The 19,056-nt window shown below is 41.6% G+C and overlaps 1 protein-coding gene across 1 annotated transcript in view; it reads left to right on the plus strand.

The window, feature by feature from the left end:
• Positions 1–19,056, plus strand: part of LOC128661515 (uncharacterized) — a 309,387-nt gene that overhangs the window by 251,374 nt on the left and 38,957 nt on the right. Inside the window, exon 19 of the mRNA XM_053715765.1 lies at positions 6,468–7,704. Coding sequence (XP_053571740.1) covers positions 6,468–7,704 — 1,237 coding nt within the window. The remainder of the gene's footprint in view (positions 1–6,467; positions 7,705–19,056) is intronic.

The following is a 19,056-nucleotide window of genomic DNA, read 5'->3' on the forward strand; positions in this document are numbered from 1 at the left end:
CAGATTGACGATATACGCTTATATACCATTACCTCTACTGATTCTCGTTTCAGTACTGGCTTGGCTTTCTACTACATGTAGATGAGTGTCCTGGGGTAAGTAAGTCTTATTTTTTGTGACACTCTAAGCTATGGTTGGGCACTTTTATATAAAGTTCTAAATATGTGTTTAATCATTTATTTGCCTTGATTCAGGATGATCAATATTCCTTATTTCAGACAGTCAGTTTCATTATTTGGGATAATGCATATGAATAAATCATTTTTTCTTACCTTAAAATTGACTTTTTTCCCTGTGGGCTGTTAGGCTCGCGGGGGCTGAAAATGCTTCATTTTATTGCGTCATTCTTGGCGCGGTCTTTATTGGCGCAAAAAATTTCTTTGTCATTTCCGGCGTCATACTTGTCGCCGGAAGTTGTTCGTGTTTGCGTCATTTTTTTGACGTTTTGCGCCAAAAATGTCGGTGTCACCGGATGTGGCGTCATTCTTGGCACCAAAAGCATTTAGGCGCCAATAATGTGGGCGTCTTTTTTTGGCGCTAAAAAATGTGGGCGTCATTGTCTCCACCTTTTTTCACATTAAAGTCTCATTTTTCATTTGCTTCTGGTTTCTAGATACTTGTTCATTGGCATTTTTTCCCATTCCTGAAACTGTCTTTTAAGGAATTTGATAGATTTTGCTTTATATGTTTTTTCTCTTACATATTGCAAGATGTCTCAGATTGACCCTGGATCAGAAGCTACTTCTGGAAAAACGCTGCCTGATGCTGGTTCTACCAAAGTTAAGTGTATTTGGTGTAAACTTGTGGTAACTTCCTCCGGCTGTAGTTTGTGATGAATGTCATGATAAGCTTGCTAATGCAGATAGTATTTCCATTAGTAATATTCCATTACCTGTTGCTGTTCCATCAACATCTAATACTCAGGATGTTCCTGTTAATATAAGAGATTTTGTTTCTAAATCTATTAGGAAGGCTATGTCTGTTATTCCTCCTTCCAGTAAACGTAAAAGGTCTTTTAAAACTTCACATTTTTCAGATGAATTTTTAAATGAACGTCATCATTCTGATTTGTCTGTTTCTGATGATGATTTTTCTGGTTCAGAGGATTCTGTCTCAGATATTGACACTGATAAATCTTCATATTTATTTAAAATTGAATTTATTCATTCTTTACTTAAAGAAGTTTTAATCGCATTAGAGATGGAGGAATCTAGTCCTCTTGATACTAAATCTACTAAGCGTTTAAATTCAGTTTTTAAACCTCCTTTAGTTATTCCGGAAGTTTTTCCTGTCCCTGATGCTGTTTCTGAAGTATTTTCTAGGGAATGGAATAATCTGGGTAATTCATTTACTCCTTCTAAAAGGTTTAAGAAATTGTATCCTGTGCCATCTGACAGATTAGAGTTTTGGGACAAAATCCCTAAAGTTGATGGGGCTATCTCTACTCTCGGTAAACGTACTACTATTCCTACGGCAGATAGTACTTCCTTTAAGGATCCTTTAGATAGGAAAATTGATTCCTTTCTAAGGAAAGCTTATTTATGTTCAGGTAATCTTCTTAGGCCTGCTATTTCTTTGGCTGATGTTGCAGCAGCTTCCACTTTTTGGTTGGAGGCTTTGGCACAACAAGTGTCAGATCATAATACTCATAGCATTGTTAAACTTCTTCAACATGCTAATAACTTTATTTGTGATGCCATCTTTGATATCCTTAGAGTTGATGTCAGGTATATGTCTTTAGCTATTTTAGCTAGAAGAGTTTTATGGCTTAAAACTTGGAATGCAGATATGTCTTCTAAGTCAGCTTTGCTTTCTCTTTCTTTCCAAGGTAATAAATGGTTTGGTTCCCAGTTGGATTCTATTATTTCAACTGTTACTGGGGGGAAAGGAACTTTTTTACCTCAGGATAAAAAATATAAAGGTAAATATAGGGCTGCTAATCGTTTTCGTTCCTTTCGTCAGAATAAGGAACAGAAGCCTGATCCTTCCCCTAAAGGAACGGTTTCTGTTTGGAAACCATCTCCAGTCTGGAATAAATCCAAGCCTTTCAGAAAGCCAAAGCCAGCTCCCAAGTCCACATGAAGGTGCGGCCCTCATTCCAGCACAGCTGGTAGGGGGCAGATTACGATTTTTCAAAGAAATTTGGATCAATTCGATTCACAGTCTTTGGATTCAGAACATTGTTTCACAAGGGTACAGAATAGGTTTCAAGGTAAGGCCTCCTGCAAGAAGTTTTTTTCTTTCTCGCATTCCAATAAATCCAGTGAAGGCTCAAGCATTTCTGAAATGTGTTTCAGATGTAGAGTTGGCTGGAGTAATTGTGCCAGTTCCAGTTCTGGAACAGGGTCTGGGGTTTTACTCAAATCTATTCATTGTACCAAAGAAGGAGAATTTCTTCAGACCAGTTCTGGATTTAAAAATATTGAATCGTTATGTAAGGATACCAACATTCAAAATGGTAACTATAAGGACTATTCTGCCTTTTGTTCAGCAAGGGCATTATATGTCCACAATAGATTTACAAGATGCATATCTGCATATTCCGATTCATCCAGATCACTATCAGTTTCTGAGATTCTCTTTTCTAGACAAGCATTACCAGTTTGTGGCTCTGCCGTTCGGCCTAGCAACAGCTCCAAGGATTTTTTCAAAGGTTCTCGGTGCCCTTCTATCTGTAATCAGAGAACAGGGTATTGTGGTATTTCCTTATTTGGACGATATCTTGATACTTGCTCAGTCTTCACATTTAGCAGAATTTCATACGAATCGACTTATGTCGTTTCTTCAAGAACATGGTTGGAGGATCAATTTTCCAAAGAGTTCATTTATTCCTCAGACAAGGGTAACCTTTTTAGGTTTCCAAATAGATTCAGTGTCCATGACTTTGTCTCTGACTGACAAGAGACGTCTGAAATTGGTTTCAGCTTGTCGAAACCTTCAGTCTCAATCATTCCCTTCGGTAGCTTTATGCATGGAAATTCTAGGTCTTATGACTGCTGCATCGGACGCGATCCCCTTTGCTCGTTTTCACATGCAACCTCTTCAGCTTTGTATGCTGAACCAGTGGTGCAGGGATTATACAAACATATCACAGTTAATATCTTTAAATCCGATTGTACGACTCTCTGACGTGGTGGACAGATCACCATCGTTTAGTTCAAAGGGCTTCTTTTGTTCTTCCAACCTGGACTTTGATCTCAACAGATGCGAGTCTGACAGGTTGCAGAGCTGTATGGGGGTCTCTGACAGCGCAGGGGGTTTGGGAATCTCAGGAGGCGAGATTACCAATCAACATTTTGGAACTCCGTGCAATTTTCAGAGCTCTTCAGTCCTGGCCTCTTCTGAAGAGAGAATCGTTCATTTGTTTTCAGACGAACAATTTCACAACTGTGGCATATGTCAATCATCAAGGAAGGACTTACAGTCCACTGGCTATGAAAGAAGTATCTCGGATACTTGTATGGGCGGAATCCAGCTCCTGTCTGATTTCTGCGGTTCACATCCCAGGTATAGACAATTGGGAAGCGGATTATCTCAGTCGCCAGACGTTACATCCGGGCGAATGGTCTCTTCACCCAGAGGTATTTCTTCAGATTGTTCAAATCTGGGGACTTCCAGAAATAGATCTGATGGCCTCTCATCTAAACGAGAAACTTCCCAGGTATCTGTCCAGATCCAGGGATCCTCAGGCGGAGGCAGTGGATGCATTGTCACTTCCTTGGAAGTATCATCCTGCCTATATCTTTCCGCCTCTTGTTCTTCTTCCAAGAGTGATCTCCAAGATTCTAAAAGAGCGTTCGTTTGTTCTGCTGGTGGCTCCAGCATGGCCTCTCAGGTTTTGGTATGCGGATCTTGTTCGGATGGCTACTTGCCAACCTTGGACTCTTCCGTTAAGACCAGACCACCTATCTCAAGGTCCTTTTTTCCATCAGGATCTCAAATCATTAAATTTGAAGGTATGGAGATTGAACGCTTGATTCTCAGTCATAGAGGTTTCTCTGACTCAGTAATTAATACTATGTTACTGGCTCGTAAATCTGTGTCTAGGAAGATATATTATAGAGTCTGGAAGACTTACATTTCTTGGTGTTCTCATCAATTTTCCTGGCATTCTTTTAGAATTCCTAGAATTTTACAGTTTCTCCAGGATGGTCTGGATAAAGGTTTGTCTGCAAGTTCCTTGAAAGGACAAATTTCTGCTCTTTCTGTGCTATTTCACAGAAAGATTGCTAATCTTCCTGATATTCATTGTTTTGTACAGGCTTTGGTTCGTATCAAACCTGTCATTAAGTCAATTTCTCCTCCTTGGAGTTTAAATTTGGTTCTGGGAGCTTTACAAGCTCCTCCTTTTGAACCTATGCATTCTCTGGATATTAAATTACTTTCTTGGAATTTTTTTTTGTTTCTTTTGGCCATCTCTTCTGCTAGAAGAGTTTCTGAGTTATCTGCTCTTTCTTGTGAATCTCCTTTTCTGATTTTTCATCAGGATAAGGCAGTGTTGCGGACTTCATTTAAATTTTTACCTAAGGTTGTGAATTCTAACAACATTAGTAGAGAGATTGTGGTTCCTTCATTGTGTCCTAATCCTAAGAATTCTAAGGAAAGATCGTTACATTCTTTGGATGTGGTAAGAGCTTTGAAATATTATGTTGAAGCTACTAAAGATTTCCGAAAGACTTCTAGTCTATTTGTTATCTTTTCCGGTTCTAGGAAAGGTCAGAAGGCCTCTGCCATTTCTTTAGCATCTTGGTTAAAGTCTTTGATTCATCATGCTTATGTTGAGTCGGGTAGAACTCCGCCTCAAAGGATTACAGCTCATTCTACAAGGTCAGTTTCTACTTCCTGGGCGTTTAGGAATGAAGCTTCGGTTGATCAGATTTGCAAAGCAGCAACTTGGTCTTCTTTGCATACTTTTACTAAATTCTACCATTTTGATGTATTTTCATCTTCTGAAGCAGTTTTTGATAGAAAAGTACTTCAGGCAGCAGTTTCAGTTTGATTCTTCTGCTTATAATTTCAGTTTTTTTCATTATAAGATTTAAACTTTGTTTTGGGTTGTGGATTATTATTTTTCAGCGGAATTGGCTGTCTTTATTTTATCCCTCCCTCTCTAGTGACTCTTGCGTGGAAGTTCCACATCTTGGGTATTTATTATCCCATACGTCACTAGCTCATGGACTCTTGCTAATTACATGAAAGAAAACATAATTTATGTAAGAACTTACCTGATAAATTCATTTCTTTCATATTAGCAAGAGTCCATGAGACCCACCCTTTTTTGTGGTGGTTATGATTTTTTTGTATAAAGCACAATTATTCCAATTCCTTATTTTTTATGCTTTCGCACTTTTTTCTTATCACCCCACTTCTTGGCTATTCGTTAAACTGATTTGTGGGTGTGGTGAGGGGTGTATTTATAGGCATTTAGAGGTTTGGGAGACTTTGCCCCTCCTGGTAGGAATGTATATCCCATACGTCACTAGCTCATGGACTCTTGCTAATATGAAAGAAATGAATTTATCAGGTAAGTTCTTACATAAATTATGTTTTCCTGTCTTGTCCCTCCCTAATCATCTGTGTCCTTTAGCATGGGTATTGACTCCCAACAGTAATTGAAGATGCCGTGGACTCACCATATCTTAGGAAAGAAAACTAAATTTATGCTTACCTGATAAATTTCTTTCTTTCCAGATATCCGGAGTCCACGGCCCCACCCTTTATTTAAAACCATTATTTTTAACTTAAACCTCAGGCACCTCTACACCTCAGTTGAATGATTGGGGGTTGTGGGAAGGGAAGTGATTTTTAACAGCTTTGCTGTGGTGCTCTTTTCCTCCTGCTGGCCAGGAGTGATTTTTACAACAGTAATTGAAGATGCCGTGGACTCACCATATCTGGAAAGAAAGACATTTATCAGTTAAGCATAAATTTAGTTTTTCTTGTTTGTATGCAAACTGCTCTTGGGTCTCCCTAAGAGTAAAAGAGGAAACCAGGTCTGGATTCCTTGCACACATGTCCTAGAAAGATTCAACTGCACCTCACTGACGAGGCCCAAGGGAGGCCGAAAATATATATCTGGGGGTTGTTGTTTCTCTTGTTCAGAGAAGAATTGCCTTGTATTTAGACGCTGGACTGTAATTGGGCAGGGTCAGACTGATATGCTCAACACACTCTGATAAAATAGGCAGCTTTTAATTACTTATTACATGTGTTACATAATAACCTGTACACAGGTTAGTGTCCTCTGTACCTATGTGATTAGTCCCTCAGCTAAATCACTTTCTGTTAATCAAGGTTTGATGATCTAATGTGAAATATATAGGAAATAGTTCAGGACGTATGAAATTAAAAACCTGATTGGGAGTTTTTGATTGCAGGCTTGCCATTTAATTATAGTATGCTTTGTAATGCAGTTGTTTGATAAAGCTTATTTATAGAATTTTAATTTATTTTTATTTTTTTGGCAGTTTATTTTAAGCAAAAAAATGGGTTACGTGTTGAAAATGCAACGTAAACGAGAAAGGATTGCTGCAAAACTGTCAAGTGAAACATCTCTCAGTAATGACCAAGGCACTAACAGCAATGTCCAACAAGGTACTAGCAGCAATGTCCAACAAGGTACTGGCAGCAATGCCCAGCGAGGCACTGGCAGCAATGCCCAGCGAGGCACTGGCAGCAATGCCCAGCGAGGCACTGGCAGCAATGCCCAGCGAGGCACTGGCAGAAATGCCCAGCGAGGCACTGGCAGAAATGCCCAGCGAGGCACTGGCAGAAATGCCCAGCGAGGCACTGGCAGAAATGCCCAGCGAGGCACTGGCAGAAATGCCCAACGAGGCACTGGCAGAAATGCCCAACGAGGCTCTGGCCGGAATTCTCCACAGCGCTCTGGCCGGAATTCTCCACAGCGCTCTGGCCGGCATTCTCCACAGCGCTCTGGCCGGCATTCTCCACAGCGCTCTGGCCGGCATTCTCCACAGCGCTCTGGCCGGCATTCTCCACAGCAGACCGGCGGAAAAGCGCAACAGCAGACCGGCGGAAAAGCGCAACAGCAGACCGGCGGAAAAGCGCCAAAGCAGACCGGCGGAAAAGCGCCACAGCAGACCGGCGGAAAAGCGCCACAGCAGACCGGCGGAAAAGCGCCACAGCAGACCGGCGGAAAAGCGCCACAGCAGTTTGGCGGGAATGTGCCACAGCAGTTTGGCGGGAATGTGCCACAGCAGTTTGGCGGGAATGTGCCACAGCAGTTTGGCGGGAATGTGCCACAGCAGTTTGGCGGGAATGTGCCACAGCAGTTTGGCGGGAATGTGCCACAGCAGTTTGGCGGGAATGTGCCACAGCAGTTTGGCGGTAATGTGCCACAGCAGTTTGGCGGGAATGTGCCACAGCAGTTTGGCGGGAATGTGCCACAGCAGTTTGGCGGGAATGTGCCACAGCAGTTTGGCGGAAATGTGCCACAGCAGTTTGGCGGAAATGTGCCACAGCAGTTTGGCGGAAATGTGCCACAGCAGTTTGGCGGAAATGTGCCACAGCAGTTTGGCGGAAATGTGCCACAGCAGTTTGGCGGAAATGTGCCACAGCAGTTTGGCGGAAATGTGCCACAGCAGTTTGGCGGAAATGTGCCACAGCAGTTTGGCGGAAATGTGCCACAGCAGTTTGGCGGAAATGTGCTGCGGCAATCTGGCAGAGATGATGACCGGTACCAAGGTAAATTAGTCCACATTAATTTCGTTATAATACTCTGAGTGAATTTAACCCCCTTTCATTTAGTTCTTCTTTATTTAAGTTATCACTGTACTAAAATTTAAAGAGAGCTATAAATTGTTAGCATCAAAAATCTGAACACAAACATCTAAAGATACAGTTCACTTAATCTTTTCTTTGTTTTGGTGCCATCTTAGCTTTCATAAATAATGTAGGTGCATGGTAGCGCAGCTATAGTTTGTTTGCAGGTTCTACATTACAATCTTGATTTCTTTCATGTAATTGGCAAGAGTCCATGAGCTAGTGACGTATGGGATATACATTCCTACCAGGAGGGGCAAAGTTTCCTAAACCTCAAAATGCCTATAAATACACCCCCCACTACACCCACAATTCAGTTTTACAAACTTTGCCTTCTATGGAGGTGGTGAAGTAAGTTTGTGCTAAATTTCTACGTTGATATGCGCTTTGCAGCATGCTGAAGCCCGGTTTTCCTCTCAGAGTGCAGTGAATGACAGGGATGTGAAGGGGGAGTATTGCCTATTGAATGCTATGGTCATCCTTTTAGGGATCTATTTCATAGGTTCTCTGTTATCGGTTGTAGAGATCTCTTCTCCTATCTCCCTTTTCAGATCGACGATATACTCTTATATACCATTGCCTCTACTGATTCTCGTTTCAGTACTGGTTTGGCTATCTACTTTATGTAGATGAGTGTCTTTTGGTAAGTATGTCTTATTTAATTTGACACTCTCAGCTATTGTTTGGCACTTTATATGTAAAATTCTAAATATATATTTTATACTCATATTTGCCATGATTCAGGTTAATCAGTATATTTCCTTCATTCAGACTGTCGGTTTCATTTTTTGGAAAATGCATATGAATACATTTTTTTCTTACCTGAAAATTTGCGGGTGCAAAAAATGCTAGAATTTATTGCGTCATTTTTGGCGCTAGACTTTTTTGGCGCGAAAATTACGTTTGTTGACGTTTATGACGTCATTTCCGGCAGCGTCGTTGACGCCGAGAGTTTTCACCTAGTTGTGTCATCTATGATGCTCATGTTTGTTGCAGACGTTTTTGGCGCCAAAAAAATTGTCAATTGTGGGCGTCATACTTGGCGCCAGTTTTTTTTACATTATTTAAGTCTCAGTTTCGTTTTGCTTCTGGTTCCTAGAGGCTTGTTCTGTTTGCATTTTTTTTTTCCCATTCCTGAAACTGTCATTTAAGGAATTTGATAATTTTGCTTTATATGTTGTTTTTTCTATTACATATTGCAAGATGTCGCAATCTGACCCTGTATCAGAATCTACTTCTGGAAAGCTGTTGCCTGATGTTGGTTCTACCAAAGCTAAGTGCATTTGTTGTAAACTTGTGGTAACTGTTCCTCCGGCTTTAGTTTGTGTTAGTTGTCATGATAAACTTTCAAAAGCAGATAATATTTCCATTAGTAGTAGTCCATTACCTGTTGTTCCTTCAATATCTAATGTTCAAGATATTCCTGTTAATGTAAGAGAATTTGTTTCTAATTATATTCAGAAGGCTCTGTCTGTTATACCACCTTCTAATATACGTAAAAGGTATTTTAAAACTTCTCATAAATTCGATTAATTTTTAAATGACCGCCAACATTCTGATTCATCTATCTCTGATGAGAATCTATCTGGTTCAGAAGATTCTGCCTCAGATGTTGACACTGACAAATCTTCATATTTATTTAAGATGGAGTTTATTGGTTCTTTACTAAAAGAGGTGTTGATTGCATTAGATATGGAGGAGTCTAGTCCTCTTGATATTATAACCAGTAAACATTTAAATTCGTTTTTTAAACCTCATGTAGTTATTCCAGAGGTTTTTCCCGTTCCTGGTGCTATTTCAGATGTAATTTCTAGGCAATGGAATAGTTTGGGTACTTCATTTACTCCTTCTTTAAGGTTTAAGAGACTGTACCCTTTGCCGGCTGATAGATTGGAGTTTTGGAAAAAATCCCCAAAGTTGATGGGGCTATCTCTACTCTTGCTAAACGTACTACTATTCCTATGGCAGATAGTACTTCTTTTAAAGATTTAAAGGAAGCTTGAATCTTTTCTAAGGAAGGCTTATTTATGTTCAGGTAATCTTCTAAGGCCTGCTATTTCTTTGGCTGATGTTGCTGCAGCTTCAACTTTTTGATTGGAGGCTTTAGCGCAACAAGTACCAGATCATAATGTATATAGCATTGTTGAGCTTCTTCAACATGCTAATAATTTCATTTGTGATGCCATTTTTGATATCATTAGAATTGATGTCAGGTATATGTCTTTAGCTATTTTAGCTAGAAGAGCTTTATGGCTTAAATCTTGGAATGCTGATATGACTTCTAAATCAACGTTGCTATCTTTCTTTCCAAGGTAATAAATTATTTGGTTCTCAGTTGGATTCTATTATTTCAACTGTGACTGGGGGGATGGGAGCTTTTTTGCCTCAGGATAAAAAATTGAAGGGTAAATTTAGGGCTGCTAACCGTTTTCGTTCCTTTAGTCAGAATAAGGAACAGAAGCCTGACCCTTCCCCTAAAGCAGAGCTTTCCAAACTTTTCATGTTGGCGACACACGTTTTAGACCTACATAATTTCGCGACACAGTAATTCAGTTGTACTGGCAAACAGGAGGTTAAACTAATTTGTTTTAAGAGATGTGGACACATACATAAATGATATAATAACGAAATGTATTTACAAGTAACAGTATGTGAGTATGTGCAAGAATTAAAAAAAAGTTTAATAACACCAATAGCTACTTACTATTTTAATGGGCTGCATGAGGTTGATGGGATGAACACAATTTCTGAATATTTGGTGGAATATTAAATAGACACTCGCATTTCATCATCAAGCATTTTTAAGCCTCCACTTCCTATCCATATATCAAGAGCCGGAGCAGCAATGCATTACTGGGAGCTAGCTGTAAAAAAAACCCCACTGACTTCTGCTCAGCATTTAAGCTGCCGCTCTCAGAGCTCAGTGAGTCCGATTGACTACTGCCCGCGCTGCAAACACACTGCTGTCCCACTCACTGACTACACGTGCAGTCACAAGCCAATTAAGGAGGCACACGTGCAGTCAGGAGCCAATGTGCCGCCAAAGCTGCCAATGGGAATAGTTTCATTTTCCGCTGAGCTACACCAATAGGTTAAGATGATCTGTGACCCCTAGGTATCAACCACGAGTCAACCATTTGATATGCGTAGCAGGCAGGCGGAAAGTCAGAAACAAAACAAAAAAATTAAATTTTAAAAAATTTGTGCTGAAGCAGGGACACACCTACACACTGCTGCCGACACACTAGTGTGTCCCGACACACAGTTTGGAAAGCACTGCCCTAAAGGAACGGTTTCCAATTGGAAGCCTTCTCCAGTCTGGAATAAATCCAAGCCTTTTAGAAAATCAAAACCAGCCCCCAAGTCCGTGTGAAGGTGCGGCCCTCATTCCAGCACAGCTGGTAGGGGGCAGATTACGATTTTTAAAATATGTTTGGATCAGTTCAATTCAAAATCATTGGATTCAGAACATTGTTTCTCAAGGGTACAGAATAGGTTTCAAGGTAAGACCGCCTGTGAAGAAGGTTCTATCTCTCACGCATTCCAATAAACCCAGTAAAGGCTCAGACTTTTCTGAAATGTGTTTCAGACCTGGAGTCATCTGGGGTAATTGTGCCAGTTCCATATCTGGAATGGGGTCTGGGGTTTTATTCAAATCTGTTCATTGTACCAAAGAAAGAGAATTATTTCAGACCAGTTCTGGATCTAAAAATTTTGAATCGTTATGTAAGGATACCAACATTCAAAATGGTGACTATATGGACTATTCTGCCTTTTGTTCAGCAAGGGCAATATATGTCCACAATAGACTTACAGGATGCATAGCTTCATATTCCAATTCATCCAGATCACTATCAGTTCCTGAGATTCTCTTTTCTAGACAAGCATTACCAGTTTGTTGCTCTTCCTTTTGGCCTAGCAACAGCTCCAAGGATCTTCTCAAAGGTTCTCTGTGCCCTTCTCTCTGTAATCAGAGAGCGGGGTATTGCGGTGTTTCCTTATTTGGACAATATCTTGGTACTTGCTCAGTCTTTACATTCTGCAGAATCTCACACAAATCAACTCATGTTGTTTCTTCAAAAACATGGTTGGAGGATCAATTTACCAAAAAGTTCCTTGATTCCTCAAACAAGGGTAACCTAACAGACAAAAGACGTCTGAAATTGGTTTCAGCTTGTCGGAACCTTCAGTCTCGGTCATTCCCTTCAGTAGCTATGTGCATGGAAGTTTTAGGTCTCATGACTGCAGCATCGGACGCGATTATACAAAGATATCACAATTGATATCCTTAAATCCCAATACTCGACTATCTCTGACTTGGTGGTTAAATTACCACCGTTTAGTTCAGGGGGCCTCTTTTGTTCGTCCAACCTGGACTGTGATTTCAACAGATGCGAGTCTTTCAGGTTGGGGAGCTGTCTGGGGATCTCTGACAGCGCAGGGGGTTTGGAAATCTCAAGAGGCAAGATTACCAATCAATATTTTGGAACTCTGTGCGATTTTCAGAGCTCTTCAGTTCTGGCCTCTTCGGAAGAGAGAATCGTTTATTTGTTTTCAGACAGACAATGTCACAACCGTGGCGTATGTCAATCATCAAGGTGCGACTCAAAGTTCTCAGGCTATGAAAGAAGTATCTCGGATACTTGCATGGGCGGAATCCAGCTCCTGTCTAATCTCTGCAGTTCATATCCCAGGTATAGACAATTGGGAAGCAGATTATCTCAGTCGCCAGACTTTACATCCGGGAGAATGGTCTCTTCACCCAGAGGCGTTTCTTCATCAGATATGGGGGCTTCCAGAAATAGATATGATGGCTTCTCTTCTAAAAAGGAAACTTCCCAGGTATCTGTCCAGATCCAGGGATGCTCAGGCGGAAGCAGTGGATGCGTTGTCACTTCCTTGGAATTATCAACCTGCTTCTATCTTTCCGCCTCTAGTTCTTCTTCCAAGAGTGATTTCCAAAATCATATTGGAACGTTCGTTTGTACAGCTGGTGGCTCCAGCATGGCCACTCAGGTTTTGGTATGCGGATCTTGTTCAGATGTCCTGTTGCCAACCTTGGCCACTTCCGTTAAGGTCAGACCTTCTATCTCAAGGTCCGTTTTTTCCATCAGGATCTCAAATCATTAAATTTGAAGGTATGGAGATTGAACGCTTAGTGCTTAGTCATAGAGGTTTCTCTGACTCAGTGACCAATACGAGTTTGGAAGACTTACATTTCATGGTGTTCCTCTCATAAGTTCTCTTGGCATTCTTTTAGAATTCCTAGAATTTTACAGTTTCTTCAGGATGGTTTGGATAAGGGTTTGTCCGCAAGTTCCTTGAAAGGACAAATCTCTGCTCTTTCTGTTATGTTTCACAGAAAAATTGCTAATCTTCCTGACATTTGTTGTTTTGTACAGGCTTTGGTTCGTATCAAGCCTGTCATTAAGTCAATCTCTCCTCCTTGGAGTCTTAATTTGGTTTTGAGAGCTTTACAGGCTCCTCCGTTTGAGCCTATGCATTCTCTGGATATTAAGTTACTTTCTTGGAAAATATTGTTTCTTTTGGCTATCTCTTCTGCTAGAAGAGTTTCTGAATTATCTGCTCTTTCTTGTGAATCTCCTTTTCTGATTTTTCATCAGGATAAGGCGGTTTTGCGGACTTCATTTAAATTTTTACCTAAGGTTGTGAATTCCTACAACAGTAGAGAAATTGTTGTCCCTTCGTTGTGTCCTAATCCTAAGAATTCTTTGGAAAGATCTTTGCATTCTTTGGATGTGGTAAGAGCTTTGAAATATTATGTTGAAGCTACTAAAGATTTCAGAAATACTTCTAGCCTATTTGTTATCTCTTCTGGTCCTAAGAAAGGTCAGAAAGCTTCTGCTATTTCTTTGGCTTCTTGGTTAAAGCTTTTGATTCATCATGCTTATGTGGAGTCGGGTAAATCCCCGCCTCAGAGTATTACGGCTCATTCTACTAGGTCAGTTTCTACTTCCTGTGCTTTTAAGTATTAAGCTTCTGTTGATCAGATTTGCAAAGCAGCAACTTGGTCTTCTTTGCATACTTTTACTAAATTCTACCCTTTTGACGTTTTCTCTTCAGAAGCAGTTTTTGGCAGCTGTTTCAGTTTGATTCTTCTGCTTATAATTTCAGTTTTTTTCATTATAAGAATTGAACTTTTTGATTTGGGTTGTGGATTCTTTTTTCAGCGGAATTGGCTGTCTTTATTTTTATCCCTCCCTCTCTAGTGACTCTTGCGTGGAGTTCCACATCTTGGGTATTTGCTATCCCATACGTCACTAGCTCATGGACTCTTGCCAATTACATGAAAGAAAAACATAATTTATGTAAGAAGTTACCTGATAAATTCATTTCTTTCATATTGGCAAGAGTCCATGAGGCCCACCCTTTTTATGGTGGTTATGATTTTTTTGTATAAAGCACAATTATTTAAATTCCTTGTTGATGCTTTCGCTCCTTTCTTATCACCCCACTTCTTGGCTATTCGTTAAACTGAATTGTGGGTGTGGTGGGGGGTGTATTTATAGGCATTTTGAGGTTTGGGAAACTTTGCCCCTCCTGATAGGAATGTATATCCCATACGTCACTAGCTCATGGACTCTTGCCAATATGAAAGAAATGAATTTATCAGGTAACTTCTTACATAAATTATGTTTTTGCAAATGTTTATAAGGACAGTATACTGTAAAATTTGTTCCCCTTTAATGTGTTCCCAATGATCAATTTTACCTGCTAGATTATATCTTAATTGTTTACAAATAACTGCTTGATTTTGTCATTTGAAATAGCTGTTTTTGCTTGTTAAAGCCACATATACTAAACACTTTAATAAATGAGTATTGGCTGTATGGTCTGAGCACAGACAGGCTGACCATCAACCTCTGCAGCAATGCTGGCTACACTCATACTTATATTTCCCAAAGACAACCTCTGGATATGACGCTGAGCACGTGCACTCAACTTCTTTGGTCGACCATGGCGAGGCCTGTTCCGAGTGGAACCTGTCCTGTGAAACCACTGTATGGTCTTGCCCACCGTACTGCAGCTCAGTTTCAGGTTCTTGGCAATCTTCCTATAGCCTAGGCCATCTTTATGTAGTGCAACAATTCTTTTTTTCTTCTTAAACGGGAAGAGTCCACAGCTGCATTCATTACTTTTGGTAATTCAGAACCTGGCCACCAGGAGGAGGCCAAGACACCCCAGCCAAAGGCCTCAAATACCTCCCCCACTTCCCTCATCCCCCAGTCTTTCTTTGCCTTTCGTCTCAGGAGGTTGGCAGAGAAGTGTCGGAAGATTAAAGATAGTCTCTTATGGGGGGGGGGGGGTAGTACTCTTCGGAATGGGAATGGAGTTTTAAGTAGTCCTGTCAGCCTCTCAGTGAGTGCATGAATGAAGGTTAGAGTCCGTAGATGCAGGGAGAGTCTTTCTGCGAAATCATCCCGGCTCAGATTAACAGCTCCTGGGCAATCAGCGTTGACTAGTTTCGCTGCCTTCCTTGATTTGCTCAAGTCCATGTCAGAAGCAAGGCTACTATCTGTCACACTTGAAGGGCTGTGTTCCTGTTCCACGGCGCAAATTCCGGTAAGATTGTTTCATTTTATTTCGATATGTGAATGTAATGTCAACGAAAGAAAGTAGGGTCCCAGTTGGACTCCTTTTATCTTAATAAGGAATCGTGGGTTAAAATCTCCTGAGGGGGTTATTGAACAGGGGGGACTTTAATCATGTTTGTTATATGTGTAGCAATATTTAGGCTCATGGCTTTTACGGAACATAACGGCCTTATCTTAATGGCGCGATCTCTTTAGATTGCGTTCACTTTTTGTGTCTGGCACGGTGCACCTCGTGACGGGTGCGGTTACGTTGTTTCTCACTTCCGTATGCTGACTGTGTGGCAACAGAGAGAGTCTGCTCGTGGGTAGTCTGGTGCTCAGGAGGTTGTGAGTGCCCCAGCCATTGGGGGTGTAAAAAGGGGGTGCCAGTTAGTGTTTGTCATTTTTGTAATCCCAAGATTGAGGATTCTGATATGTTAGACACGGATGTCTCCGATACGGAGAATGAGTCTTGTGATGAATATGAAATGGCCCGGGTTATCCATGCTCATCAGTTATGTTCTAATTGCCGTTCTAGAGTACTCTCTTCTCCCGAATTAGAGAGCTTAGAGTGCGTTGAGCCATCAGTCTCCGAGGTTTCCATGTACCGTGAGTCGCGTGCCCCAGACCCTTTCTTGACTACGCAAGCAGGTGTCCCTATGGCCTTTACTCCTTCTCCAGAAGGTGACTTGTTTCCTCCAGAGGTCACGGCACGGTTCCGCATGGCCATTTCTATGGCGCTGGCTCATTTATGTCTCCCAAGTGAAATATTTTTAAGATACTGTCTGTGTTCTGTTAACCAGGGCCCTTCGGGTGTTGGATCGACTGATTTAGTTCGGTCTCCTGGGGAAGCGTTGGCCTCTGAGGCTTCAGGGTCCGAGGTCTTTCTTTGATCCAGAGAGGGATGGTTTCGCCTTCCGTTATAGGCTGGCACGTCTTTGTGTCCTTTTAAGACATGTTTTTGCGATTTTAAAGAATACCAGTCCTAGTGGGCCGAGGGATCCGAGGCCTTAGATGCTGGATGGCAAGCTGGGTTAGACATTTGGGGATGAAGCTAATCTCCTTAACGTCTCCTTTTTTATTCTTTTATATTAAGGTTCCAGTTCTGAGCTTGGGTGACTGGGGCCTCTGATCGGCTGGTCCGTTGGCGTTCTCATTCACCTTGGCCGTTCACCCGCAGGTGTTGCCTTTCTGTTTTGATCCGGATGGATTTGTTTTTTCTTAAGCTCATGTGTCTTAGATTTCCGTTTTGAGAATGTTCTCTTCTGGAACCGATACTTTTGATTTTGTGGTTGCTTGAGCACTTCCACGGAAGTTGCGCACTATTGCAAAACAATTATGTTTTCTAGTCATTTATCGAACCTTCGGGCCAGGGGTTTTTGGTCCTCGTAGATCCATCCTTTTCTTCCAGGGGTCTGGGACTCTTGTCCTCGGTCTTTGACTAGCCTTTGGGCTGGGACCATTACCCTGGAGGGAAGGTCGGTGATCGGTTACTCTATGCAGTGTTGGCCTTTTTCTTTCTTGAATCTGTCCTCCCCTTCGGTGGGAGGAATTTTGATGTCCTCCTCTTTCTGATGGCGTCTGTTGCTGCGAGGGGACGCTCCTTTGGGCCTGGTGTTCTGGTCGGGAGCTGTTAAGATTTTGACGCTATTCGGTGGTTAGAGTTCCACACTGGCTTGGGTCAGCCTTCCTGCCTGGTAGCTGGTCTTTGCGAGTTCTTGTTTCAGGTGACTTGGTGTTCTCTTGGAGAGCTCTTGTTAGCTGCTGGGATGTCTCTGCTTGCCTAGCCTGCAGGTTTTAACTTGACTGCGATGCAACTGGGAACTTGCTGGTTTTTAGAGCACCTTATGGTAACAGAGATATGAGGGTGGCCCTCGGGTCCTCTTTGGGACGTATTTCCCTGAATATTGACTTCCTTTTCAGGTCCTTGTTTTGCTAGGGAGTTTGTGTCCCTGGGCGATATCATGACAACCTTGGATTGTTATAAGTTTGTTTTGAACCCGTGTGGGATGGTCCTTTTGGATCTCTTCTGGGGATCTATTCTCCCTCTCGGGGCAGATGGAAGTCCTGGTCTTGTAGGCCAGGGGTACTCTATTTGACGACAGCTGTCGGGATGGGTCTATCAGGATGGGGAGCTGTTTGGGGTGCCAGAAAGGCATATGGACTATGGACCTATTGGGGAGGAAAGCCTCCTTCCCGATCGCATTTTTGATCTTTGGGCAATATACAATGCTCTGAAGGCTTGGCCTCTGCTGGGTTCGTCCCAGTTTATCAGATTCCAATCAGACACTATAACCTCAATGGCTTACATCAACCATCGGGGGGGGGGGGGAAGCTTCCTAGTTATGAGGGAAGAATTTCCTATTCTGGAATGGGCGGAGACCCACATTTGTTCGCTGACAGCGATCCACATTCTGGGTGTGGACAACTGGGAAGCGGATTTCCTCATCATACAATACTTTAATCTGGGGGATTGGTCTCTCTATCCCAAGTATTTGCGGAAATTTGCAAGAGGAAGATCTTATGACGTGTCATTACCAAGCTACCCAGATATAGGTCGAGGTACAGGGATCCTCATGCGGAGCCAATGGCTGCATTAGCGGGGCCTTGGAGGTTTAATCTAATTTCTCTTTTTACGGCTGTTACCACTACTTCCTAGTGTTGTGGCTCGAATCAAGCAGGCATCAGTGATACTGATTGCTCCGTCTTGGCCGCAAAGGATATGGTTCCCAGACTAGTGGGGATGTAGTTATCTCCTCCATGGAAGTTACCTTGTCACAGGGATCTGCTGACCAAGGTCTCTTTTGTTCATCTATGTCTAGATCTCTGAGGCTGACTGCGTGGAGATTGAACGCTTAGTTCAAACCCAAGAGAGGGTTTCATAGAGTGTTATTTTTACTCTCATTCAAGCTCGTAGCTGGTTGCTTGTCTCATCTATCATAAGGTGTGGAGGACCTACTTATTCTGTTCTTCAGGATGAACTGGAGAAGGGCTTTTCTGCAGGGACAGATTTCGTCCCTGTCTATGTTACTGCACAAGAGGTTCGCTGAGCTTCCTGATGTGCAGTCACTTGTTAAGGCTGTGCTAGGATCCAGACCTGTGTTTAGATCTATTGCTCCTCCTTGGAGTTTAAATCTTGTTCTTTATGTTTTGCCTATGCATGAAGTAGACATTAAATTGTCTTGGAAGGTTCCTTTTCTACGGGCTATTGCTTTTGCGAGCAAAGTATTTGGTTACTGCCTTGCAATGCGTCCCTCCTTATATGGCTTTCCATGCTTAAGGCTGTTCTACGAACCAAGTTAGGTTTTCTAGAGATAGTCTGATATCGTTTTTTCAGGGCCCATACCGATGCCAATTATTGACCGACTTTCATGCTGATAACCGGGGGCCCGTATTCTGTACATTTAAAGTTTTGAAAAATCAAAACAATTTCTACACAAATTTTGTATAAACTGAACATGCTTAAAAAAATTAAAACATTAAAAATAAACAGCTGGGAAAATAAAGTGCTTGAAAATGAACTTATTAAATTGCTTCCCAAAACAGAAAAATGGCATAAATCCCTGTTAAACAGCTTCTGTTTTTTTTTCATATATTGCTGCCACTTTATTAAAAAAACACTCACTTGGTACACTTTAGATAAGGGTTAAAAGTAAAGTTTTTATATATATATATATAT

Source organism: Bombina bombina, chromosome 5 (genome assembly GCF_027579735.1).
Source record: "Bombina bombina isolate aBomBom1 chromosome 5, aBomBom1.pri, whole genome shotgun sequence".
Lineage (NCBI taxonomy): Eukaryota > Metazoa > Chordata > Amphibia > Anura > Bombinatoridae > Bombina > Bombina bombina.